At 51.1% G+C, this 24,773-nt stretch overlaps 10 protein-coding genes across 10 annotated transcripts; 5 read left to right on the top strand and 5 right to left on the bottom strand.

Annotated features, from left to right (window-relative positions):
• Positions 1-715: 715 nt before the first annotated feature.
• AKAW2_21390A (uncharacterized protein) lies at positions 716-2,050 on the top strand (the record flags this gene model as incomplete). Its single annotated transcript, XM_041686208.1, has 1 exon — positions 716-2,050. One exon carries the CDS (start codon positions 716-718, stop codon positions 2,048-2,050), a length of 1,335 nt encoding a protein of 444 aa, XP_041540216.1.
• A 417-nt stretch (positions 2,051-2,467) lies between these two features.
• Positions 2,468-4,093, top strand: AKAW2_21389A (uncharacterized protein; the record flags this gene model as incomplete). Its single annotated transcript, XM_041686207.1, has 1 exon — positions 2,468-4,093. One exon carries the CDS (start codon positions 2,468-2,470, stop codon positions 4,091-4,093), a length of 1,626 nt encoding a protein of 541 aa, XP_041540215.1.
• Positions 4,094-4,752: 659 nt separating this feature from the next.
• AKAW2_21388S (VPS9 domain-containing protein) lies at positions 4,753-7,017 on the bottom strand (the record flags this gene model as incomplete). The annotated part of the gene is made up of 2 exons (XM_041686206.1): positions 4,753-6,610; positions 6,671-7,017. 2 exons carry the CDS (start codon positions 7,015-7,017, stop codon positions 4,753-4,755), a joined length of 2,205 nt encoding a protein of 734 aa, XP_041540214.1.
• A 695-nt stretch (positions 7,018-7,712) lies between these two features.
• Positions 7,713-9,348, bottom strand: fgaCat (catalase easC; the record flags this gene model as incomplete). Its single annotated transcript, XM_041686205.1, has 3 exons — positions 7,713-9,143; positions 9,201-9,253; positions 9,327-9,348. The coding sequence occupies 3 exons, from the start codon at positions 9,346-9,348 to the stop codon at positions 7,713-7,715; spliced, it is 1,506 nt and encodes a 501-aa protein (XP_041540213.1).
• A 1,932-nt stretch (positions 9,349-11,280) lies between these two features.
• Positions 11,281-11,757, bottom strand: AKAW2_21386S (uncharacterized protein; the record flags this gene model as incomplete). The annotated part of the gene is made up of 2 exons (XM_041686204.1): positions 11,281-11,558; positions 11,727-11,757. 2 exons carry the CDS (start codon positions 11,755-11,757, stop codon positions 11,281-11,283), a joined length of 309 nt encoding a protein of 102 aa, XP_041540212.1.
• Positions 11,758-13,156: 1,399 nt separating this feature from the next.
• AKAW2_21385A (MDR family MFS transporter) lies at positions 13,157-14,641 on the top strand (the record flags this gene model as incomplete). Its single annotated transcript, XM_041686203.1, has 1 exon — positions 13,157-14,641. One exon carries the CDS (start codon positions 13,157-13,159, stop codon positions 14,639-14,641), a length of 1,485 nt encoding a protein of 494 aa, XP_041540211.1.
• Positions 14,642-14,690: 49 nt separating this feature from the next.
• CAP2_2 (glycosyltransferase family 90 protein) lies at positions 14,691-17,298 on the bottom strand (the record flags this gene model as incomplete). The annotated part of the gene is made up of 3 exons (XM_041686202.1): positions 14,691-16,460; positions 16,511-16,933; positions 16,984-17,298. The coding sequence occupies 3 exons, from the start codon at positions 17,296-17,298 to the stop codon at positions 14,691-14,693; spliced, it is 2,508 nt and encodes an 835-aa protein (XP_041540210.1).
• Positions 17,299-20,027: 2,729 nt separating this feature from the next.
• On the top strand, positions 20,028-21,883 carry AKAW2_21383A (putative MFS alpha-glucoside transporter; the record flags this gene model as incomplete). Its single annotated transcript, XM_041686200.1, has 2 exons — positions 20,028-20,348; positions 20,465-21,883. 2 exons carry the CDS (start codon positions 20,028-20,030, stop codon positions 21,881-21,883), a joined length of 1,740 nt encoding a protein of 579 aa, XP_041540209.1.
• A 191-nt stretch (positions 21,884-22,074) lies between these two features.
• On the bottom strand, positions 22,075-23,174 carry echA (enoyl-CoA hydratase echA; the record flags this gene model as incomplete). Its single annotated transcript, XM_041686199.1, has 4 exons — positions 22,075-22,124; positions 22,178-22,723; positions 22,791-22,928; positions 23,024-23,174. The coding sequence occupies 4 exons, from the start codon at positions 23,172-23,174 to the stop codon at positions 22,075-22,077; spliced, it is 885 nt and encodes a 294-aa protein (XP_041540208.1).
• Positions 23,175-23,691: 517 nt separating this feature from the next.
• AKAW2_21381A (Rer1 family protein) lies at positions 23,692-24,490 on the top strand (the record flags this gene model as incomplete). The annotated part of the gene is made up of 3 exons (XM_041686198.1): positions 23,692-23,760; positions 23,913-24,333; positions 24,411-24,490. The coding sequence occupies 3 exons, from the start codon at positions 23,692-23,694 to the stop codon at positions 24,488-24,490; spliced, it is 570 nt and encodes a 189-aa protein (XP_041540207.1).
• Positions 24,491-24,773: the final 283 nt, after the last annotated feature.

Raw genomic sequence — 24,773 nt, 5'->3', positions numbered from 1 at the left:
TTCTGAGAGATGATGGAGCACGAAGGGAGCGCCCCGAGGATGAGGAGGATGACGATGATGGAGAGGAGATGATGAATGATAACAGTTGGTTTCGGTTTGGCTGCTGGTCGGGCGGTTTTGGTTTTGGTTTCGGCTTGGCTTCGTTTTGCTTACTTGACCTACAGTCCGTCCCATCTCGGCCTAGTCCCTTCGCGGGAGGTCTTATATAGTAGCTTCTGATTGGTCTTAATCTTTAAGGCGATCTTGCCCGTGACTCCAACTGTCCCTGAAACGGTTTAGTGGCCCGGCGGTTTCGGCGGTTTCGCCCTCCTGAATCCGATCTAGTGTTATCTACTAATGGACTAGCGCCCAACGTGTTCAAGGCGGCATGATTTGTGGCACTGCTGATTGGACAAGAAGTCTGAAATCAATTGCCTCAGGTGTCTTTCTGCATCTGCTCCCATTTTTGGACTTCTCTGAACATGTACTGCGGACCTTCTTTACTTCCGATTCTATCCATTCTTTTCGATCGATGATCGTCGGTGATACAGACTAGTGATGGGGTATTTGTGGATGTCAATCCTATAAACAAGACACATTGAATACACTCAAGCCACTCGTCCCCATCACTTTTCATGCGGTGATCCTTGCTGTCAAGGCCCACGGGACCTCCCCGTACCTCAATAGCCCTCCTCTTCTGGAATAGGCCGTCGGCATTATTATCATCCGTGTCTCTATGGCATCTGTTCCTGCAGCAGCAGTCTTTTCTTTGCCTCTCGCCCCATGGCAACAACCTGCCAGTGTACGCGTAGCTCAGTACGAGCCTAGGAAGCGCAAGAAGGATTTCTCCGACTGGGGGGACGATGATGACGATGTTGATGGCGACACAACAGATGCGGCATCAGAGGCAGCTCCTGGTCCATCACTCACCCTCTCCCCGGATGAAGCCCATCAATATCGCATTGCTGGCCTTGCTTTCGACCAAGAATTACCTGGGGGCAATTTCCCACATGCCCCGGTTAAAGATCAACCTACCCATCGGCAGACACGAAACCAAGTCCTGAAAGAGTTGACTTCGTTGCCATCTCCAATCTATCCTCCTCAGTCTGCAGCCCATCAAGGGAATCTACGTCTTCAGCATCTGGCCGTGCTATCTTCCATTTTGCACCGTTGCCTCCTGCAGAAAGACTTCGTTCGAGCGGGCAGGGCGTGGGGGTTAATCCTCCGTGAAGAAATTGGGGGCATCCCAATTGACGTCCGCACTGAAGGGAGATGGGGCATTGGTGCAGAAATTTTGCTCCGGCGTGACTGCCAGGTCTCGGACACGTCTCCTGATAATGCACAGGAACGTGATGCAGAGCCGTCTGAGGCACCGCCTTCCAAACTCTTATTCACAAGGCAGGGTTTTGAGAAGGCCAAGCAGTATTACGAAACCCTCATCATTCAGCACCCATACCGAAAAGCGGCACCTGATGCTATAAGCTCACTACACTTCTATCCTGCCATGTTTGGACTTTGGGTGTATGTCACCCAAGAAGAGAGCAATGTTTCTCGACAGAAAATCTGGGACGCCCATGGTGCGTCCCCTGACGATTCGGAAGAAGAAGATTCTGCGCTCGATATGCAACACCATGATGACACCCGACAGAAGACGCATGCGCTGATTGCCAGTGTTAGGAAGAGTGAGCTGGAACAGGCTCAGAAGATTGCAGCCAGGATGGACGAGATTCTCGGATCTCCCCCATACTCCGACTCTCCTGAGTTACTGGAGCTCCGCGGAATGATCTCTCTCTGGATTGCTGATCTATTTGTCTCATCACTGCCCTATGGGCGAGCAGAGGGAGATATGGACGATTATGATTCCGATGAGACCGGTTCATCATCCGCCGAAGATCTTCAAGACTCGCTTCAAGAGCGGCGAGAGCGCCGACTTGCAGTCGAGAGGAAGGAATACGAGGTACAGAAGTCGCAGGATTATTTTGCGAAGGCCAAACAGCGTGGCAAAGGGGTCACCTCTACGTTTGGAGATCTGCATATAGATGATGATGCTTCATTTGGGTATGCGGATTAACGAGACATGATTAAAGATATGTATGGATGTATTTTACCAACACAAATATAAATAAATGCAAAATCAGATAATGATATTCACAAAGTATACATAATCTATAAACTTCCCTCTCATCTCTCAGCTCAGTTGTAAGAAGCTGGATTAAACTGGCAGTATTGATGCCCATCGGTCACACGTGACCTCGTGTGGATGCCTCGCGCGTGCCTGAAGAATCAACGCGTTAGCCATTTTCGACCTCCTCTCAGAGCCATCGATTCAATATCCTCACAACCATGACCGGACCCACACGTTCTAGATAACAATTGTAAATTGCAAATCATCCACAATCATTCCGGCATATTGATCAGCCCCTTCCCCACTTGCTCTTTGTTGAATACTACCCTTCCTTCTCCTCACCCCGCTCAGACTCGGGTAACCATGGGAGTGGGCGATTATGTGCACTCAAAAGAGGCTGGCCAGCCTCGACCACGCACAACTGAAGCCTCAAAACAGTCACGGCAGGCTCTAGCCGCACAAGCAAGGGTTGACGTCCCTCCAACAAATCTGGTGGCGCCAGTGCCCCTGCCAATCAACAAATCAATTCCCCTGGAGCATTATTCAACACCGGCATTTAGCGAGCAGATGCCTCAGGCGCCCGCGGAAAATGGCGTGCATAGAGACATGTTTGACACCGATGTGGAAGGCATCGACGAATCGACTATCGCTGCGACGAGTGTTATGGGCGCAGAGGATGCTCCACTTCAATTCCAATTACGACCCGCCACAGTTCCTCAATATCAGGAGGCAGCGCCAGTAGCGGATGAGAGGCCACTGCATCCGTCTCGATTGCCACGCCGTGCTTACGATGGCAAGTGGTACGAGAATCTTGGAGACAACGCTATGAAATCAGCTGGTTTCAACTCAGAAGATGCCGATGATGCAAGTCAATTGACCTCCATGGCTGGAGACGATGAACGATCTGATACAACTGAGGACGGGAACTACGCCCGCAGATACAGATCCTCCACCGAGGAACCATTAAGCAAACGACTACAGAGCTTTTGGACCGCCAGCAGGAGATCTTATCAAAATCCAGAACCACAAGCATATCCCGAACCATCAAAGACTGCTGCTCCTCCTCCTCTGCGGCAATCCACATCCGACGCCAGATTATCGAAACAGGCTCTACCCAACAGGAAAGTCACACTGCCACGCAGTATGACAGCAACTCCACGGACACGATTCAGTCCACCAAAGCCATCTCTCCTAGAACAACTGGACATAACCCCAACTCGTCGAACCTCAGGTCCTCGACCCCAACCCGGCAAAGAACCAGGTATCACCAGCACTACCAACCACCACCACCACCATCACCAGCGCCACAACTCCGACGACAACCACCTCTTCGACACCAGCCGCGACAGCCTACCACCCCTAACCACCTTTGACATGACCAACATCGACGACCTAGACGTCGACCACGACGACGACCACGACCCAATCAACGACCCATTCGCCCGCCGCAACTCCGTCCAACGCATCGTCTCAGACGACCCCGACTTCCAACCCACCAAGAGCACCATCACCATCGGCACCAGTACCAAAAACAAGAAACGTAACCTCGAATCCGACTACCCACCGGAAATCCTGCGCCAAAAATCCTTCAAGGACCTCCAATCCGAACCCTTCGACCACACCCCAATCGCACCCGCCAAATCCACCCCCACCACCACCACGCCAGCCCCCAACCCAGGCCCCAACGCCACCTCAGACGAGAAAATCGACTTCCTACTAAACTCCGAAGACAAAGACCGCCGCGACTTCTTCTCCACGCTCACGATGAACGAATGGGAAGATTACGGCGATCTCCTCATCGACCAATTCAGCAACGCACTTTCCAAGATGAAAGATCTCCGCCATGCAAGACGGAAAACAGCGGCGTTGTTTGAGGCGGAAATTGCGAGGAGGAATGAAGTGGTGGAGGAGCAGTCTGCTGATTTGACGAGGAAGTTGGAGGAGATGAGGAGTGGGGGGGCGGAGGTGTTGAGGGGGAGGACGCCTTGATTTTATTTTAATATATGATATAAGTGAGAGGAGTTTAACTTGCATATATACTTAATGGTCTTCTCGGCGAAGGATGTACTCGCTTGTGTTGATTCTATTTCTATGTTTTTATTGGGGTTGTGGCACTTTATCACCAACATTTCGATCATGATTTCGTTTTATTGTTATAGGATTCAGACTGTATTTGTTTCTTGTTGTTGTTTCTCGGGATATTCAAGGTTCATGATAGAGCTTACGTGAGGATGACCACCTTTCTTACTATACCATGTTTCAAATTACTGCTTTGTTATGTATGGTTTTCGCTGAACAATCCTTATATCACCATCATCATTTAGCAATATCATAATACCCCACACCTATACTCCCCCAGCTCATAGCTTGAAAGTAAAATCTGCATTTGATTAAACACTAGCACTGCTAGCTATGCCTTCGACCCAAATGGCTGCAAATGGAAGACCTGACTGAACCTGGACACTTAAAAACACTGAACACCAGCAGTGGTCTACAATCTCAATGATATAACACACACATAAACACAGAACGCGGAATCGCCATGGAGAAAGAAAAAGGATACAACGAAGAGGGAGATAGTATGAACAACCATGTGGGAATCATATGCTTTAGGAAAACAAATCGGAGAGGAAAGAATTCAGTCAAGTTCAGTGGTTCTGTTTCGATAGCGCTGCTGCAAGGCGCTTGTAGTCATCCAGCAAAACAGATACATCGGCGATGGTAAGCTCGTTGGCGTTTTGCATCTGGAGGAAACGTTGAATAGGCGGGTCCACCCGCTCTACACGGGGCGGGACGCTGTGCACGCTCGACGAGGAAGTCTCTCGGGAGAGGATCGAGGCTCTGATTCTCTCAGTGGGTGTGTTGGGCGATGGCATCGAACCAGGAGTGTCAGGAGTTCCAGGGATACCGCGTCCAAAGTTGCGGATCATACCGGGGATGTGGTTGAGTGGGTTGAGGGTGTTTCCAAAGTTTCGCACAGATTCAAGCGGTGTAGGCGCTTGCGAGGTCGTGCTTGCTGGGGAAGCCTGGGGCTCTTCCTTCTGGGGGCCTTGAGAGACGGTTGCTTTTCTGGAGCTGCCCTGGGTCCGAACACTCTCGACACTCCGGTCACGTGGTGTTCTCTGGCCACTGACCAGCCCTAGGAATGTATCCTCAGCCTTCGATCCGATGCGCCTTAATTGTGGGCGGTCAACGGGACGAGACTCTCTTCCGGCATTTTCGTCCTGGTTCAGGCTATGCTCCGTAGATATAGGGTTGTTGACCAGACGTCGAGCATCTGCCAAGGTCTTGGGCAGTACTGGGTTCCCATCTTTGACAGGGAACTGATTGGACTGCAACTCTTTGAGGCGGCCAAAGAGGAAATTGAAGCTGCTGTCCAAGGATGCTCCAATGTTCTTGAGCCCCTGGTCGGCAGTGTTACGAACAGCATCGTTAGCAGCACCGAGCACCTTGGCAGGGGGCTGGAAAAGGTTGTTCAGCCGCCGTTGTTGGGTGCTCGCCGATGACTGAGGTCTGGGCAAGCTATCCGAAGCTTCTTGTCCAACTGGTTTGGAGAGTTCAGGTGAGGCTGTCACTGGTGTAACCGACGATACTGCTGCTTCCTTGGTGGTAGTAGGAGATGGGAGGGAGTCGACCTTTCCGGCCGCAGTTGAAACATCATTGGATGCCTTGGTCTGGCCTTCAAAGGCCTCCTCGCCGCGCAATTCAGACAGATCTACATTTTCAAGAAAGCTAATGGCCGCTTCCAGGTTAGTCAAGCAATATGCGGTTTCACCGTCTATCTTATTGGACGACCTAAACCGCTGGATGAATTGTAGGTTGCTTATAACGTTAATCCCCTCAGGAGGGCAAGTGATCAAGGAATAGATCAGGGTAGGTAATATCTCGTCAGCAGAAGAGGATGATGGCAGGAGCTTAGTCAAGGCATCAACTATGGCCTTGTGCGCGGCGGCAAGTTGTTGAAGTTTGCCCAAAGGATACTTGTCATCGTTCATCTTTGCCAAGCAGTCTCGCGCAGCAGAAAGACATTCATCCGCTTCTTTTTGCTTGTCTTCATCGATAGCACTCACGTCGATCTCGACACCGAGATCCTTCAGATTAATGCCAACTACAGAGAGAGCCGCTGTTTTTGAGCGCAGTTTCTCGTCTCTGATTTCATCCAATGTACTTTTATGTCTCCATAGCTTGTCGTAGATAGTCTCACAAGCTCTCCGTTCCACGGCTTCTTCCAAGGCAACACGCTTGGTTGCAAGATGCTTTCGCGCAATCCTCCTTTCAGTGACTTCTGATGCTGTCAACATCTGGCGGCCATCTGAACCTGTATTACTAGACTTGCCCTGCGCGGCACGGTACGGGGAAGGGTCACGGTTTATCCGGGAAGCAAGAGCAGAGATATGTGTAGCTATGTGTGATTCGGCTCGGACGTAGAATTCTTGAAACCGGCTCGATACTTTCTCGATTGTGGGAGGAGAGGAGTGTACCTTGGCAGTAAGAGAGTGGACAAATCTGCCAGTAATAACATCAGCATCACATCAACGTGTAGTGATAGTAGAGGTCCGACTGTACCTGTCTGTCATACTTGCAAGCTCTATCGGTAGTTCCTCCGTGTGACCCAAGCTACCTCGAGAGAGCACCGAGGTCTCCTCACTCTGCTGTGCATCGTCGCCGTAGCCCAAGTCGGCAGAGCCTGATTTCTCGAATAGGTCTGGGCTGCTGTTCCGGTCCTCCTCGGCCGTGGACAAGGGTAACGGGAGCGCCTCGGCGTCTACCGACTCTGGTATTGCCACGGACTGAACAGTCTTGGCTCTGGAACGAACGAAAGGGCTCGTCTCGGGAGCGTCCATCCTTGGGAACGAGCGGGCCGTGTGTAGGCGCGGCTTTGCAGCGCCATCGTCGGCAGAATTGGCAGACATGGTTATCTTTGAAAGAGTGACAACGGGGTATCAGTCCGACAAGTGTTGGGCTTTCAGCTGCTCATATGATCGGCTCATACGAATGCAGTAGTTGGGGCCGGTGCGTATAGATGACACCTGGAACTTTAATCTGGCAACCCCAACCGAACGGACGGGTTCAGGGGGAGAGGGCAAGAACTAGATCTGGGTGGAATTAGTTGTCCAAACCACGCATCATGAGCAAACTACCTCGCAGGCCAGTTTCAAAAGACGTCAGACCTCCAAGAAGATGAGAGGAAAGTCAACAATCAATAGTGGCTCATGATTGCGCGGCGGAGTAAGCGTCGGCGAAACCCAAAAGCGGCGGACGTCACGCGCCAATCACGTGTGGCAGTCACGCTTTCTCCGCAATCGGGATTCCCGATGCGGCCTGTCACGATAAGTGATCTTCGCCTAGCTTTGGAGTCTGTTTTTGATGCATACCTACCGAGTGAACATGCGAAAGAGTTCGAGTTCAATTCAAAGAGAAAATGTGTCAATTACGCAACTATCTTACTATTCGTTCATATTCGTGGCTATATCAAACAAGCATGACCAAATGAAGCGTCAATTGAGTAAATAGGTATCATAGCTATCTAACATTCATCATTCTATGATGACTATGCACGTGGAGTAAAGAACAAGGCTAAATCAGAACAAGGGTAAGATACTATAATTTACAGACGGGAAGACTTGGAGTGGTCAGCCTTGGCCTCGGTAGCCTTCTCGATGCGGGCACCCAGATCGGGGTTGACACGATGGAACATGCCGTAGGTGGCCTTGCGAACACGCTCGTGGGCGGCGCACAAGTGAGAGGAAACGTTGTGGACAAAGTTGTCCTGCTGGCCGGGCTGGCGACCCAAGACCTGCCAAAGGCCGTTGGCCTGCACATAGTCCTCATCGGTGACGGGCAGCTGCTCAACAACGACGGAACCGGCCCACTTCTCGTGCTCCTGACTAGCCTTCACGGGCTGGTAGTTGTAAGGACGGAAGGTGGAGGGATAGTTGGGGTTGGCTCCGTAGTTGCCGTGCACGTTCATGTACCCATCACGGTGCCAGGGGCTGAACGAGCGGAGCGGGCAGTTGACGGGGATCTGCTCGTAGTTGCCGCTCAGACGGTGGCGCTGGGTGTCAGGGTAGGAGAAGAGGCGGGACTGCAAGACAGGGTCGGCAGAGGGCTCCACGCCCGGCACCATGTGCGAGGGGGAGAAGGCGGCCTGCTCAACCTCGGCGAAGTAGTTCTCGGGGTTCTTGTTCAGAGTGAGCTTGCCGAAGCGGCGCAGAGGAACCTCACTCTGAGGCCAGACCTTAGTCAGGTCAAAGACGCTCCAGCGGAACTTCTCGGCCTGCTCGGGGCTCAGGACCTGGACGTAGCAAGTCCATGAGGGGTTCTCACCACGCGAGATGGCGTCGAACAGGTCCTGGGTGTGCCAGTCGGGGTTTTCAGCCGCCAGGCGAGTGGCCTCCTCGTTGTTGAAGGTCTTGTTGCCCTGGTCGGTCTTCAGGTGGATCTGGACGTAGTTGAAGGTGCCGTCGGGCTTGATCCACTTGTAAGTATGGCCGGAGTAGCCGTTCATGTGGCGGTAAGAGTAAGGCGTGCCACGGTCACTGAAGAGGTGCATGACCTGGTGAACAGCTTCTTGGTGGGTGGAAAGGTAGTCCCAGAACATGGTGGCATCCTTGAGGTTGGTCTGGGGGTTGCGCTTCTGGGTGTGAATGAAGATGGGGAACTTGGCGGGATCACGGAGGAAGAAGACAGGGGTGTTGTTGAAGACCCAGTCCCAATTGCCCTCTTCAGTATAGAACTTGATAGCGAAGCCACGGGGATCACGCGCGCTGTCCGCAGAGCCCTTCTCACCACCAACGGTTGAGAAGCGAGTGAACAGCTTGGTCTTCTTGCCAATGCCCTTGAGCATGTCGATGACAGTGATGTCGCTGATGTCATCGGTGACCTCGAACTCACCAAAGGCGCCAGCACCCTTGGCGTGGACAACACGCTCTGGGATTCTCTCTCTGTCGAAATGTGCGAGGAGGTCGATCAGGTGGAAGTCCTGAAGCAGAAGGGGTCCGTTGCGGCCAACGCGCTGGGCAGCCTGGGGGTCCATAACCTGAGATGTGTCAGTATGTTATCCGTAAGTGGACCATATGATGTCGGCGCAGCATACTGGACAGCCATTGGAGGTGGTGTAGATGGGCTTCTCATTGTAGCGGTAGGTCTCTATAGGACAGACCTGAGTTAGTCCTTCTGTTACGCTTCAAAAGGATTAAAAGGCAGGAAAGTATAAACTTACTGGGTTGGTCGTCCTTGCCCATGGTGACGGTTTGTGAAGTGAGCTAATTGAGAGTAATGCAAGAGGAATGAATTGAAGATTGCGACAAGCCGGGGAGAGGAAGATGTGGTCCGGCGGGCTAATATAGCTGAATGCGGGGTTTAAGTAGATTGGAGAGCTAAGCAGTGGTTCGTTGATAGGGACAAGGAAGTCCTTGGGAGGAATGCGGGGAGTAAAAAAGGCCACGGAATGGGGTCCCAATGAAGGAAGAAGTACTTGCAAGAACTGAAGCAGCAGCGGCAAGGGAAGAAGAGATTATAAGGAAAAGAGCAGGCGATCCATTGAAAGATTTGAAGGCGGGTGGCTCGTCGCCGAGGGAGGCAGATGGGGAACCCCGTGCAGCAACAGCCAATGATGAGGCCGGGGAAGGTCAACGCGGTGGTTCCACGGAATCGCCTGCCTCGATCAGTCCCGCTGCCCGTCCGATTTCCCGCCGGTTCAGGTACTATGACTTATGCCATTGACCTGAGATCAATTGATAGTTGAGCTCACTTATAGAACTCTTTATTGGCCTGAAGCTATCCAAATGCTTCTGGGCAGCAATGAAAGAAAGTCAAAGATTCATTTGCACATTAACTTTTCTCGGAAGCACGAAACAAAGAATATCACCCAAAAGGAGCTTTCCGATACGCTAATTTACCCCGCACAGTTGCAGCCAATTCCGTCAGGGGTGTCCACCAATCAGCATCATCTCGATGTCAGAATGTCAACTAATTCTAGATTTCCCCGCGCTATTTCCACTGAAGGGAAATTGACTATATTAACTATATTGAGGACGATGTGGAGGATAACTCTGTTCTAGATAGTTCACTAATATAAGTGGTGTGGTGTGGACGGAGATCCCTAACACGTAACCACCTAGACGAGCACTGAAACGGCCCGAGGTGGGCATGCAAAGATCCCGGAAGCCTACAAAATGCGCTAAGATTCGAGGTTAGTTTATCCGCTAGTGATTTAGTTGGCTGTTGTGGTCTGATAAAGTGATAATCAATCTTAGTCAATGGACCTGGCCAGAAGTTGCCTGCCTTTCTGCAGCCCGCCAGCCCTGCAGGCACTAATACTCAGTACTACCGGTTGGCCGCCTGGACCTTCCGCGATTCCATCGTAGAAATCCTATCCGGGCGTATTTCTTGCCTCATTGGGAAAGTGGCTGACTTTGCTGATTCTCTGCAAGAGAAGGCAATCCTCTTTGACCTTCCTAATCAGGTGATGTGATACTTCGAGCTGTTGTTCGTTCGTTCGCTGTTACCTAAAATAGTTATTAAATGAGATCTTCATGATAAAGATAGCTAGCTGGATGAACGGTATATGATCAAGGGGAGTAAAGTGATGATGTCTCGATCGCGATAAAAATACCCCCCACATTCTTTGGAACACAAGTATCTCTGTATAACTTTCTCCGCCCAGGACCTTTCCTTTCGCTATTGTGCGATATTCATGAATACGATTGGCCGAGGTAATCAATTGTCTGTCTTTAGCACTAATTGCGGCTATGATTGTCGGCTTGTCAAGTCAAAATAATGATCACCCGATTCCTTGAAATTATTGCGAAAGTTATTTCTCTACCGACAGCTACGTCAGATTCAACGGAGAGTTCCCCGCGGAAAGCTCCGCCCTCCGAAGCGGAGCGAGATCCTCCTAGTGGAATAGGAACCCGAGCAGCAGATGCCTCGGAACACCCGCCCGCTCGGTTCCGATCGCGTTCATGCGAGTTTCTAGTTTACGCTTCATGCTTTGAGTTTTACTCATCCTCAGAAAGTCAATTTGTCCTGCAAACACGCAATTCATATAGATACAATCAAATCAGTTATTAAGCCATACCCATTTGAGCGAGAAAGCAATTAACATCCGTCAAGCCCATTACATAGCAGATTCATCAAGTCATGTCATATCCAATCGGACCTCGCCGTCACCTTTACTTCCGATCAGCATTCGCACCGGATCTGTCGCCATTGATGCTGCTAAGGATGTCTCCAGTCGACTGTCCGACGCCCCGGGTTGTGTTGCCCAGGCCTTCAGTGGCACCGCCAACAGTCTTTCCAAGACCCTGAGTCGCACCGCCGGCAGTCTGACCGAGTCCGCCCACAGTGTTTCCCACAGTGTCTCCGAGTCCTCCCACAGTGCTTCCAACAGTGTCACCGAGTCCGCCCACGGTCTTTCCTAGGGTATCGCCGACGCCTCCAAGGAGGTTCGCTATATACTTACGCATTAGCAACAGGTGTGTAATGGTATCGAGGTATTATGGGATTTGGTACCCAGGGGTGCGAGAACTTCATAACGCGACCGACTAGTTAAGTCAAGGCACAAACAAGGGAGAATATAACATGGGAACAGTAGGTGCGAGGGTCGATGGTCACTTACGGTTGTTGTTGTTATCGTTGCCAGAAGACATGACGTCGATATCGCGGCAGCAAAGCTATTTCAGTGAGGAAGTTTTTTGGAGGAAAGGAATTTGTATCTTGAATGGAAGTATGATTCTTAACCAGACTGATGATGCAGTATAGATCGAATCCATCGCCAAATGTTGTGATATCTGTTCTTTTTATATACCAAGGTACATAGGCACATGTGTCCAATATCGAAAGTCGCCACGGGACGCTCCATCCCCCTATGATATCATCGTGTTCTGAAACCAAGATGGTACCACAACCCGCAGCCAATAAATTCGGGCAATCGAAAATCTGATGGCAGCGCCTGATGACGCTCGTCCGCAAAATGATGAAATAAGGCCCTGGCCGTTATGACAGTGGCGCGACGACCCCTACCTGCGATGCTGGTTATGGTGCTCATTGGTCCCCACAAACATCCGCATACGTAGGGAATATGCGAGTAAATATGGTACTATAGCAGCACGAGACCATATCGTCTAACCAGATATAGGGTTTAGGCAGCGATGGGAACCATCTTCCTAACCAACCTGCACTGTTAGCCTTAATCTGCGCAACAACTATCGACCAGGCGGAATGATTTGGGCAGTTGCAGTATTGGGACTCGTCCCTTCACTCTGGTCCACTGGTCCACGCCCGGTCGGGATGGCTAGTACTACAGTAATGACCATAAATGGCCCGTCAGATCATCGATAGGAACGGGCTTAGGTTCTAGTACGATCTGCCTGAAACACATTGCACAACATAGCCGTCAACCACTTGTAACTCAGGGACGAGACAGAAAATTGCCCCCAATATCAACTTGAATCAAATAACACTCTTGTATCCCCGCTCACAATGAATCCCTCCTATCCATCACCCACCCCAACTTTAACACCACCCTCCAAAGCCTGTTCCGACTTGGGACATGGGAAACTAGGACCCAGGCCCATGGTGCTTCAAGCAAGATACCGGGGCAACCTCAAGAGTGATCCAGCATTTGTCAGATTCCCCCCGGTATTGTACATAGTCAATACTACATAACTGATCAGAAAATGTCAGATTGGGTCTGTATAGGTGCATATATCCTCGAGAGGGTACTTCAACCCTTACCCACGTGATTTATCTATGGCCAATCCAAGCGCCAGTCCAGTCAGCAGGGGCTGTAGCAACCTATCATTGCCAACTCCCATGAATTGGCACGCGATCCTAGTAGTCTAGGGGATCTCACCCACAACCATGGCATCAACAGTGACAGAAGTCAGAACCAACCAACAACACGCGGCAAGCGTTTCAGGCAATACAGACAATCATGAATTTTCCGGTCCTACAAGCAGGTCGGCAACCGCCTTCGACGCGATAACCGATCATGCCAGCCTGCATGGATAAGCCGAGTATCCCAGGGGCACGAAGTTCTGGCTCCTCATGCTCACCCTAGCTGCCGTTCTAATCTTAAGCAGCATAGACATGAACATCGTCGCCACAGCCGTACCTAGCATAACAGACTACTTTCACACTGTTACAGACGTCGGATGGTATTCCTCTGCATTCAGACTCTGCCAGTGTTCCTTCCAGTTTGTTTTCGGCAAGGCGTACAAGCTCTTCTCTATCAAGTCCGTCTTCTTACTTGCCAATTCCATCTCCATAGCAGGTTCGCTACTCTGCGGCGCCGCCAGTACCTCGACCATGCTGGTCGTAGGTCGGGCTATAGCTGGCCTAGGATCCGCAGGCCTTCTCTCCGGGTGCTTCGTTATCCTCGTACAATCAACTCCCTTACACAAACGACCCATGTTCACCGGCATGATGGGCGCCGTCGAAGGCCTAGCTACACTATCCGCACCACTTCTCGGCGGAGCCATCGTGCAGTCCATTGACTGGCGATGGTGTTTCTACATCAACGCACCTCTCGGTGCCGCTACCCTAGCACTGACCATATGTTGTTTCTCAGACCCGCCAAAACCCAGCGCCATCGCCCGGATGGGCCTCAAACAAAAGATCACGCAACTCGACCTGACAAGCAACCTCCTATTCATCCCAGCACTAACATCCATCTTCCTAGCCGTTTCCTGGGCCGGCACCAAGTACTCCTGGACCAGCGGCCCAGTAATAGCCCCTCTGATCACCTTCACCATCCTTATGGCCGCCTTCATCTACAACCAAAAACGCCTCGGAGACGCCTCCGCCCTCCCCCTCCGCATCATGAAACGCCGCAGCGTCATCGCCGGCTGCATCTTCATCATGTGCGGCAACAGCACCGGCAACGTCCTCGAATACTACCTGCCCACCTACTACCAAGTCGTACGCGGATACACTCCCGCCAAAAGCGGCTACATGATGCTCCCGATCATCATCGCCGGCACCGTCGGCGCACTCATCCACGGCTTCGGAACCAGCGCTATCGGCTACTACGCCCCGTTCATGCTTTTCGCGTCGCTCATGATGCCCGCCGCCGCGGGCCTCATCACCACCTTCAAGATCAATACTAGCTTCGCGGAATTGATCATATACACTGCCTTCTCTGGCTTGGCCTACGGGATTGGTTTCTCCGGTCCGCAGAACGCTGTCCAGACGGTGTTGCCCGTGGAGGACGTGCCGCTGGGTACGTCAATCATGCTTTTCGCTCAGTCGTTTGGCCCCGCTGTGGCGATTGCTGTTGCGCAGGTCTTGTTTGTGGATCAGCTCTCGGTGAATCTGAGGGGGCTTGTGTCTGACATTGATGGGGTGGGTATCGAGAATAGTGGTTTATCACAACTTGTGGCAGATATGTCGCCGGCTAAGACGAGGGATGTTCTCGTGGCGATTGATAGAAGTCTTATACAGACCTGGTATTTGGTGATTGGACTCGCATGTGCCACGATGGTGGGGAGTTTGATGATTGAGTGGCGGTCGGTGAAATCGAGACGCGATTAGATATCATTTCAGCAATACCCTACACAACACTTTGTATAAAAGGATAACCTTACACTCCCTCCTCATGAAAATTGAATGCAGCCCTCCCCGGATCGCCCACCCTCCCCACCTCCAACAACACCCTCCAAACCCAAACCCCCAAATCCACCTCCCGAAAAGCCCTCCCAAACCACTCCTTCCCATTCTTCGCAATCTCCTCCGCCCTCTCCCTCCCCTCCCTACTCGACGTAAAATACCTCACCACCTCCGGTACCTCCTCCATCCCCAAACTAACCGGGATGTAATGTACCCACGGCCACAGCCTCTCGTCATGCCACTCTCTAAACAGGGTCTGTTTCAGGGGTGCTGAATTCGACGCTAACAGACTATAAAACCTCCCGCTAATTCCGTTCCCATCTAGGTCAAATACAAGTTTTGATTGTAGACCCTGGTCTTTATCGGCCCAAGTGTGCGGGTGGAAGAAGCGGCGTTGGGCGCGGCAGGAGGCGGGCGAGCAGTTGAAGATGCGGGTGAATGAGATGGTGTAGAGGCGGGTGTTGAGGAAGGTGGATTTTTGTGTGGAGATTGAGGTTGGGGTTTGGTGGAGGTAGCTGTAGCTGTTGTGATGGTGATCTGGATTTGTGACTAGGCTAACAAAGCGTTGGCGGTGGAAATTGTGCCAATCGTTGGTGCCTGTGGCGAAGGCGCCGGTTGTAGAACCGGCCCAGTAGAGGGTGTTTTGTTTTTGATGCCATGGGATGTCTTTTTCGGGGGTGTATTGGAAGTCCGGTGCTAGGTAGGCCGGACTGGGGTAGAGGATGTCGGCCATGGTGGAGAGGGAGCCTGTGGAGAGGATTGGGAGGAGGCCTGTTATGGGGCGAAAGGAGGTTGGGCTGAGGAAGATGCCGTGCTTTGTGCTGTATTCTGGGTGGAGGCAGAGGTTTTTGGCTTGGTTTGGATCGGTGATGAATGGGAGGTTTGGGGGTTGGGCTGGGGGTTGATGGTCTTGGGTCTGGGTACTGTTGGGTTGGTAGGCGCAGGGAGCTGATATAGTATCCCATGTTGATTGCCTGGACTGATCCTTTAAGCTCGGACTGGTATGGATATTGTTCGGTGGTGGGGGTATCACCCTTGGCTCATCGAGATGATTGACCAGGAAGGTAACGTCAGGGAGAGTAGCGGGTATATTTTCAAGTAAGGTATCAAATGTATGTTGAATATCCCGATCAAGCACGCGGAAATCATGCGAGCATTTTGTTTTGCGTGAGCTGCCGGAAAACGTACAGGTCCAAAGCTCATTACCGGGCAGATTTCGCACATTTACAATGTCATCGTTGATCTCTTTTCCGCTTAACTTCAATAACGGTAGTATACTGTCGTATATAGCATCGTAATCGTCAATTATCGGCGACTGATGAGCAGACGCATATAGGAACCAATCCTTGAATCCAGGTGGTGGCTCGATCTTATAACGTAGGCGATACTCGTCGCATGCAGCTGCGTATGTGCGGGATTGCTTGTGGAGAGTCTCTTCGAAGTCGAGTCTGGCTTTATCCATCAATGCTGCGATGGGGTGGTCTTCGACTATTGTGTTGTTTATGGCATATATAGTCCATATGTTTGCGATGTATGGAATAATCGCTACGAGACCAAATATCCACACAATCCATCGCCCCTTTAGATAACCTGGAAGCACTTGGGTAAGTTGTGCAAGTACTAGTAATGAGGTGACAACGTTCAAAAACGCTCTGAGGTCTGATGACTGGCTGACCGGGCTATTGGCGGACAGAGTGCTGAAGATTTCGATCAAGATAGCTGCACTCCAAGAAGAATGGTATATCTTCGAAGCCGTCAGCAGAGTACTGTATACTGTGAAGCGTTGGGGCTTACTGTCTGAATTGTGAAGAAATAAGCAAGGGCCTTAAATGCGCCTGATGCAAGTATGCTAAGGGGATGTCCCCAGGAATAGCCGAATATGATTATTTCCGCCACGACTGTCGCTGCCAACATTGGTAGAATTCTGGCAGTGAGGTGGAATGATGTCAACTCGACATTAATGCAACCAGGCAGGTCTAGTCCATGCTGTGACAGGATAAGGATGGAAATGCCTAGGACACAGGCTAAGGGGATTAATGAGAGGCCCCATTCAACAAGGTTCGCTGAGGATGCGAGACTGAATGTTCCCAGCAATGAGATGATGCAGGGCCCGTGGAGGGTTTCCGTCAGAAAGGAGAAAGAGCTCCTTCCTATCGAACTGTGTGTGCGGAACTTGAACATTTTTCCTGATATGAGCAGTACTGGAAATAAAATCGGCTGGTGTCACATCAGTAATGTTTCTCGTCGAGAGTGCTTGCCTGACGCACGAAACTTTGTAGGACCCCAATTTCTGACTTGAACCAAGAATATATGCATACACCGACTGAAATTAACCAGAGGTGTGTTGAAAGCAAAGATCCAGCTCTCGCCTGATTAGGGTCCTGGTTAATGGTATATATTGAAAATTGGTGATATATAGAACTCAGTCTAAATAATATGGGCAATGTTGCCCATGCCACCATTTCGGAGCCTATTTCAGCGCATTGTGTGAATGAGTGGTGTGACAATAGTTGCGTGAGAAGGGCAAGAGAAACCATCACAACTGCCTTGTCCACCTGGACAAACGGATTAATTGTGAACATGACGCAATTACGCTATGCTGGTAAATCCATTCGAACAGGTGAGTTTTATTGTTTGCTTCTATCGATGAAAAAACAAGGTGTATTTGCAGAGATTTTAGCATTAATCTGTTAAAAAATGGGCAAGGCTGGCTACGAGGTGTTTAGCGCTGGGATATTAAACCCGACACATGCATACGTCTAGCACTGGTCAGGCTGGCCGAAAAGGAGGGTACTGGGTAACGGACTTCTGTCAGCTCACGCATGTCGATCATCCCACATGTCCAATCTGAATCGTGTAGCCTCGCGAGGGATGTTGGTGCTAGAGGATAAAGTAGGTGGCCTAGTTAGGGCACCGAGTAGGCCCGATCCTTTGTGCTGAATCTCACTGTTTCATAGGCGCGACAAGGCTGCTAACACGCGGGGTAAGGCTGAGAGCTCTTGTCATCCAAACTTTATCCGGTTAATCAGGGTCTTGGGATTGCAGATCATCATTAGATTTTACTAAAAGTTATGCAGGTGTCCGGGATGTACAGCCACAGTAAGATTATAGTGAGACAGCTGAGAACAGCTAGCCGTAGTGTTACTAATAGAATTTTGTGAACCTTTCAATGACCAGTCGAATTGCTGGGAGGAACAGATCGTACCAGGTGTATCATATAGGATGGAAGGTATCTCCGTGTGTTTAATCCTTAACGATCAGAATGGGAGTCCCAGGGGTCTGTCAGTAAGTACTAGCGATCAAAAGCGGCTTGGTCTATATCGCGCCTCTCGGCAGGATTGAAGGAAATGCAACAATGAGCCAGTCATCTGAGAGAGCTTTGCTGTGAAGGAATGGCAAATCAGAAAGTAATTCTACTTAATTACAGTATTCGCTGTACTACTTATTACCTGATCTTGTCAAAGCGCCTTATATGCGGCTCTATTTTCAGGTTTATTCATTCAAAAACTTACTGCTAAGTCACCTTCCTTCTCGTCACCGATGCCCAAGACTACTCATCCCCCCCCCCCCCCTATCTCGACTATCTCGGACAAGAAGACAGTCAAGGTGTATATAGAACCGTAAATAAGGGATCTCATTTGGATGGGAATTTGATCACGGAGAGGCACATCTTTTGTGACGACAAATTTCTACCCTGGGCAGACATGGCATGCGATCAGCCACTATTAAATTAGAATGAATATCTAGTCGAAGTACTTATTGGTGCTTAGAATGTATGATGTCCAGGCGAGCCAGGCACTGTTATTTATTAATATTTGATTTAGTATCTGAGCGTAAGCTGTGACGCTTGATAGTAGCCGAGGACATATCCAAACTCATTTATATATTGCGGATACTCTTATGTCTTGTGAACCAATGATCTACTACTAAGTCTACCGGACATGTTGGATTTGATCACTCAGCTAGTACATAGTTGCAGTATAGTATGAGTATGAGAAAAAGAAAAAGGAGGCAACGTCAGACTAAACATAGTAGTAACATTTGAGAGCTACTGTGTATCATCATATCACTTAGCTCGCATCGTTCTAAACTCATATGAGATGACCCAGAAGACACGCACTATGCACAGGCTTAGTATGTCTGAAAGGATATGTATTATTTCACAACGAATCAATAGTCCGTGGGAATCCAAATTTTTGATCATGATCAGACAAATGCAGTGTTCTTGCTTCGCACAACCAATTTCGATCTAAGCAGTAGGTAAAGCAAGTAAGTGGTTTCTTTCCATGCCTATATGAACCTAGATGGAGCCGCGTATATCGCATTGGCCAGTTAACCCCGACCATTGGACGCGTAGGTAACCGGAAGAGGACTAATCAAACTACACAGGTAACATGTGATCCTGTAGAGTCATGATCGGGTATTTACATATACGCCATTATCTCAACGGGGCTGGATTTGTTGGCCATTAGATAAATATTAGATCAGGGTTAAACCAAGAAGTGTTGATCCTTCGTGGCGTGATTTCATGCATATACGCATAGATTAAGAAGATAGTCAGCGTGGCCAAGCTTCATCCACATGCCGGATTTGGAAATGGACAGGAAGAATCGGAGATCGAGGCGGATCCTACGGGATCAAGCTTATCGGAGATTTTTGGCTTGCATTTTCTGCCACGAGGAACCTGCAGACGATGCATCTTAGCGTGCATACTTCGATCGGTTATACTTTTGTATAGCGATCAACTACACGTTGACTTCCTTTTTTTGAGTTGAGTTGAACCATGATATCCTATTAACTTTGTGTGTATTTTTCTGCTTCTTGTGGACAATAATTGGCGGAGGGGCATGCCGTCCCTTATTTTTCCCCGCAAACCCCTCGTGTCGGATCCCGGCGTAAAATGAGACTTGGCTTGGCTTTAGTCGGAGTTTAAATTTTGCCTGGGAGTTTGTGTCACCTATATCTATTGCAAACCAAATGATTCGATTCGAAATCAAGAATACGAGTCAGACACTATTGCACGCAAGCAAATGACACCAAACCGGTTCCTGCAGTCGGTGGGGGGCGCACTATGCTGAGTATGCTCACCACCGCCGGCCCCGCCGCCAGCATAAAAATCTAACGATGGCCGTCCCGCTACTAATGCGCTCCGGTCCGGAACGTCCCTGATTTTCCTGCTGCCCTCCAGCGATTGATTGTCCGTCTCCTCCCTCCTCCCTTCCTCCTCTGTCCTCTTCACCTCCTCTCTCCCTCCCCTCCCCCTTTCACCCTTTTCTCCCTCCCCCGGGATTGCCTGCAATTGCTCGCCAGCATGGCTTCCCCCAAGGTTCCGGATGCCATTGCCCCGGCAGAGCAGCCGCCGTCGCCCTCCACCGATCGCCAGGATTCCATGGCTTCCGCAGCCAAGATCATCCAGAATGCCAAAGCGGCCACGGACAAGGAGCAGAAGATGACCCTGCTCCAGGGTGTCAAGCTCTATCCCAAGGCGGTTGCCTGGAGTATCCTTATCTCCACCTGCATCGTCATGGAAGGCTACGATATCAGTCTTGTCAACAACTTCTACGCTTTCCCTCAATTCAACCGAAAATACGGCGAGTTGTCGGCGGATGGAACATATCAGGTGCCAGCACGGGTAATTGACTCCCTACCCTCTTGTTTTCCTGGGACATCCATGCAATTGCACCATCATCCCGCACGCCATGCAGTGCTCGCGTGACACAATTGGCTAACAAAACGTCTCCTATGCAGTGGCAATCGGGTTTGAGTAACGGTGCCTACGTCGGAGAAATTATCGGCCTCTTCATCAATGGCTGGGCCTCGGAACGCTTCGGATATCGTTATACTATCATGGCTTGTCTCGTTTTGATCACGGCGTGGACTGCCATCTTCTTCACCGCCCCGAACGTCCAGGCGCTGCTGGCTGCGGAAATTCTGGCCGGTATTCCCTGGGGAGTGTTTCAGACATTGACCGTCACTTATGCGTCGGAGGTGTGTCCGGTGGCGCTGCGTGGATACCTCACGACCTATGTCAATTTCTGCTGGGGATTGGGACAACTGATCGGTATCGGTGTGATCAAGGGTATGATCAATCGGGATGACCAATGGGCGTACCGGATTCCATATGGACTGCAGTGGATGTGGCCATTGCCCCTCTTCATCGGGATTTCTCTCGCACCAGAATCCCCATGGTGGTTGGTCCGGAAGGGCAAGATCCAACAAGCCAAGAAAGCCCTGCTGCGATTGACGAGCGTGAAGCGAGAGACCAACTTCGACGCCGACGAGACCATCTCGATGATGGTTCATACCACATCCCTGGAGAACAAGATCACCACCGGGGCCAGCTACCTGGACTGCTTCAAAGGCACCGACCTGCGCCGGACCGAGATTGTCTGCATGGTGTGGGCGATTCAAAACCTGAGCGGCAACTCTTTCTCCAACTACTCGACCTACTTTCTTGAACAGGCAGGCCTGAGCACCGACAATGCCTATGCATTCGCCATGGGCCAGTACGGAATCAACATGGTCGGCGTCTTCGGAGCCTGGTTCCTCATGTCCATCGGCCTGGGCCGGAGAACACTCTACCTGTACGGCCTCTGCGGGCTGTGCGTCATGTTGTTTGTCATGGGATTCCTTGGCCTAGTACCCAAGGAGCACAAAAGCCAGGCCGCCCTGGCAACCGGCTCCATGATGATTGTATGGGCGCTCTTCTACCAGTTGACCGTCGGCACGGTCGCCTACTCCCTTGTCGCCGAGCTCTCCACCCGCCGCCTTCAGATCAAGACGGTCGTGCTCGGCCGCAACCTGTACAACATTGTCGCCATTGTCTGCGGTGTCCTGACCCCGTACATGCTGAACCCCGGCGCATGGAACTGGGGCAACTATGCCGGCTTCTTCTGGGGCGGTATCTGCTTTCTTTGCATCGTGTACACGTTCTTCCGGGTCCCGGAGCCTAACGGACGGTCGTTCGCCGAACTCGACCTCCTCTTCGAGCGGGGGGTCAGTGCGCGCAAGTTCGCCCAGACCCAGGTCGATGTGTTTGACGAGACCATGGAGCATGGGACGGTCGATCACTATCAGACGGAGAAGACAGTGGCGGCCGATGTGGCGGCCGTTGGGAAGGAGAATTCGAACTCGAATTCGAATCCGACTTCAGCTTCACCGCAATGATGAATGACGCTCCTTTTGTAATAACAATTAATATAATAATGTACATAGAGACAGCTAATAATGAACATAGACGATTAATGATTCATTCTCATGCTTACTGAGTCGTTAGGTGGGCTTGATGTTACTACTTTGACAATTGACAGGTTCCTCATGACATCTCCAAGACCAACCCATCATACAGTCCAATCCATTTACTCATTCGACCACTCCGGCTTCTTCTTCTCCGCAAACGCCGTCATGCCTACCGCCGTCAGCATCAACCACCTTCCAAAGAAAAGAAAGAAGCAAACTCACCAATCTTCTGATCCCTACTCCCAAACAACCCATGAAACAACCTCCTCTCAAACTCCACCCCCTCCCTCAACCCAACCTCATATCCCTTATTCACCACCTCCTTACCCGCCACCACCGCAACCCTCGAATAACCCGCAATCGTCTCCGCCGTCTCAACCGCAACATTCACCACCTCATCCTTACCCCCCTCCACCACTCTCGCCGCAACCCCCCACTCACCCGCCTCCTTTCCACTGAAGTTCTTCCCCGTCAGAATCAACTCCATGGCCTTACTCTTCCCCACGGCCTTGGTGAGCCGCTGCGACCCGCCCGCTCCAGGGATAACCCCCAACTTGATCTCAGGCTGTCCGAAGGTCGCGGTCGACGTGCAGTAGATGATGTCGCACATGAGGGCGAGTTCGCATCCGCCGCCCAGGGCGTAGCCGGAGACGGCAGCGATGACGGGCTTGCGGATTGCGTTGGCGAGGTGCGACCATGGGGCAATGAAATTGTTGCTGTATGCGGAGGAGAATGTTAGGGGGGCCATTTCTTTGATGTCGGCGCCGGCTGTATCATCACATCATACATGGGTTAGTGGTGTGTTGGTCATGTTATTGGGAGGGTAGTGGCGCACCTGCGAAGGCCTTCTCACTGCCGGTGATGACGATTGCGCCGATGTCTTTGTCCGTGTCGTAGGTGGTTAGGGCATCGTTGAGTTCTTCGAAGAGTGGGCTGGAGAGCGCATTGAGGGCTTTGGGGCGGTTGAGGGTGACTGTTGCATTTCGGTTGAGGTTGTGATTAGCATTGAATTAAACTCAGGCTTGTTGCTATTGCTATTGTTTGAAGGGGACTGGGGAAAGGGCATACTCAGTCCTACTCCCGGCTTGGGAGTCGAGGTGAGAATGTGCTCGTATGCCGAGGTTGCAGTTGCGGAGAACGGACGGCCGCGGGCAAGAAAGGAAGTCAGAGGGATGGCGGTGCGGGAGGAGACGAGACGGGAGCACTGGCGGGAGAACATATTGAGAGCAATTACTGATTATCTAGTATATGAGAGGAGAGAGATGTGTGAAGAGATCAATTGCAGATGTGGTCGAGAGAAACATTCGGGGAAAGGGAAGGGGGATATGATGATGATAGTAGCAGCTCCCCGCAAATCCCGCCGAGTTAACCCCGGCAATAGCCGTGACAGCTTTTGCACGTGATAGCTATCGCTGAGTCAGCGGCCCCTGAGGCGCAGTCATCATGACAGTGGCTGGTGTCACCCAAAACGGGCTTAGCGGGAGCAGCCGGGCAGTGGCCAGTTTTCCCGCGAGCAGCTGCTGGCTGGCTGGGCTGCTGTCCTTCACCTTCATCAGCTGAAGCACTTTCGCATTCCTAATCCATTGCTTTCTGTCCGTGCTCGGTGCTGTCTTTGTGCCCTATGCGCTGAGTCTGCTGGGTGCCTTCTTGTTCGCTTTTTCGTCTCCTCTTACTCTCTCTCCACTCTCCTCTCTTCTTCTTGCTACGCGATAGATAGCCACATCCACATTTCCACCATGGACGTTCCTGAGCCTGAGCAGACGCCTTTCACGGCCGTGACGGCGCAAACCTCGAAGCTGGCTAGGGTATGTGCATACACTCTCTCTGATCTGGTTTTCGCAATACCTGTCGCAATCCTGCATCCAGCGCAGACGACATGCCCATCCGCTACCCCAACAAACAACTCCTACCCACGGACCATGACATGACATGATAAGCTAACTACTACCTCACACAGCAATACCAAACCTACCTCGACGCCTCCACCCCATTCACAGCCTACCGCTGGACCGGCACCGTCGTCCTCCTCCTCATCTTCTTCCTGAGAATCGTCCTCGCCCAGGGATGGTACATCGTAGCCTACACCCTCGGCATCTACCTGCTCAACCTCTTCCTCCTCTTCCTGCAACCCAAGTTCGACCCATCCCTGACGCAGGATGAGGGTCTGGAAGACGGCGACGCCGCCGCTCCCAGCCTGCCCATGAAGCAAGACGACGAGTTCCGTCCTTTCATCCGCCGTCTCCCCGAATTCAAGTTCTGGCACTCGGCCACTCGCGCCATTGCTATCGGCTTCGTGTGCTCGTGGTTCGCCGTCTTCGATATCCCGGTGTTCTGGCCTGTCTTGGTGGTTTACTGGATTATTCTGTTTGTGTTGACCAGTGAGTATACCAAATTCTGCTTATCTTTGGTGGGAGGCGAAATTGGTGGAAAGGCTAACCCGAATCAATCTTACTAGTGCGCCGCCAGATCCAGCACATGATCAAGTACCGCTATGTGCCGTTCTCGTTCGGTAAGACGCGGTACGGTCGGTCATAAAAGCGACACGAACACACAAAAAGAAAAATAGATATATCTTTTCGTCTGCCTGGATAAATGAGTCACGGCAGATAGCAATGAGATGTGATGAGACGAGACGATGATGTGGTGTGATTCGATGATGAAACTTGTCATGTCATGCTATGCGATGCTTGGCTTTGTGCTCTTCTCTGACGGCTCACCCTAGTACGTCTATATATCATTGATGAATTAGATGTCGCCGTCCGGGATACTTCTCCCCTTTCCTGTCTATGCCTTACCCCATGTACTCTCCTTCATGCCA

Source organism: Aspergillus luchuensis, chromosome 2 (assembly GCF_016861625.1).
Source record: "Aspergillus luchuensis IFO 4308 DNA, chromosome 2, nearly complete sequence".
Lineage (NCBI taxonomy): Eukaryota > Fungi > Ascomycota > Eurotiomycetes > Eurotiales > Aspergillaceae > Aspergillus > Aspergillus luchuensis.
The sequence above is the reverse complement of the archived record's forward strand: the minus strand, read 5'-3'. Positions and strand labels throughout refer to the sequence as shown.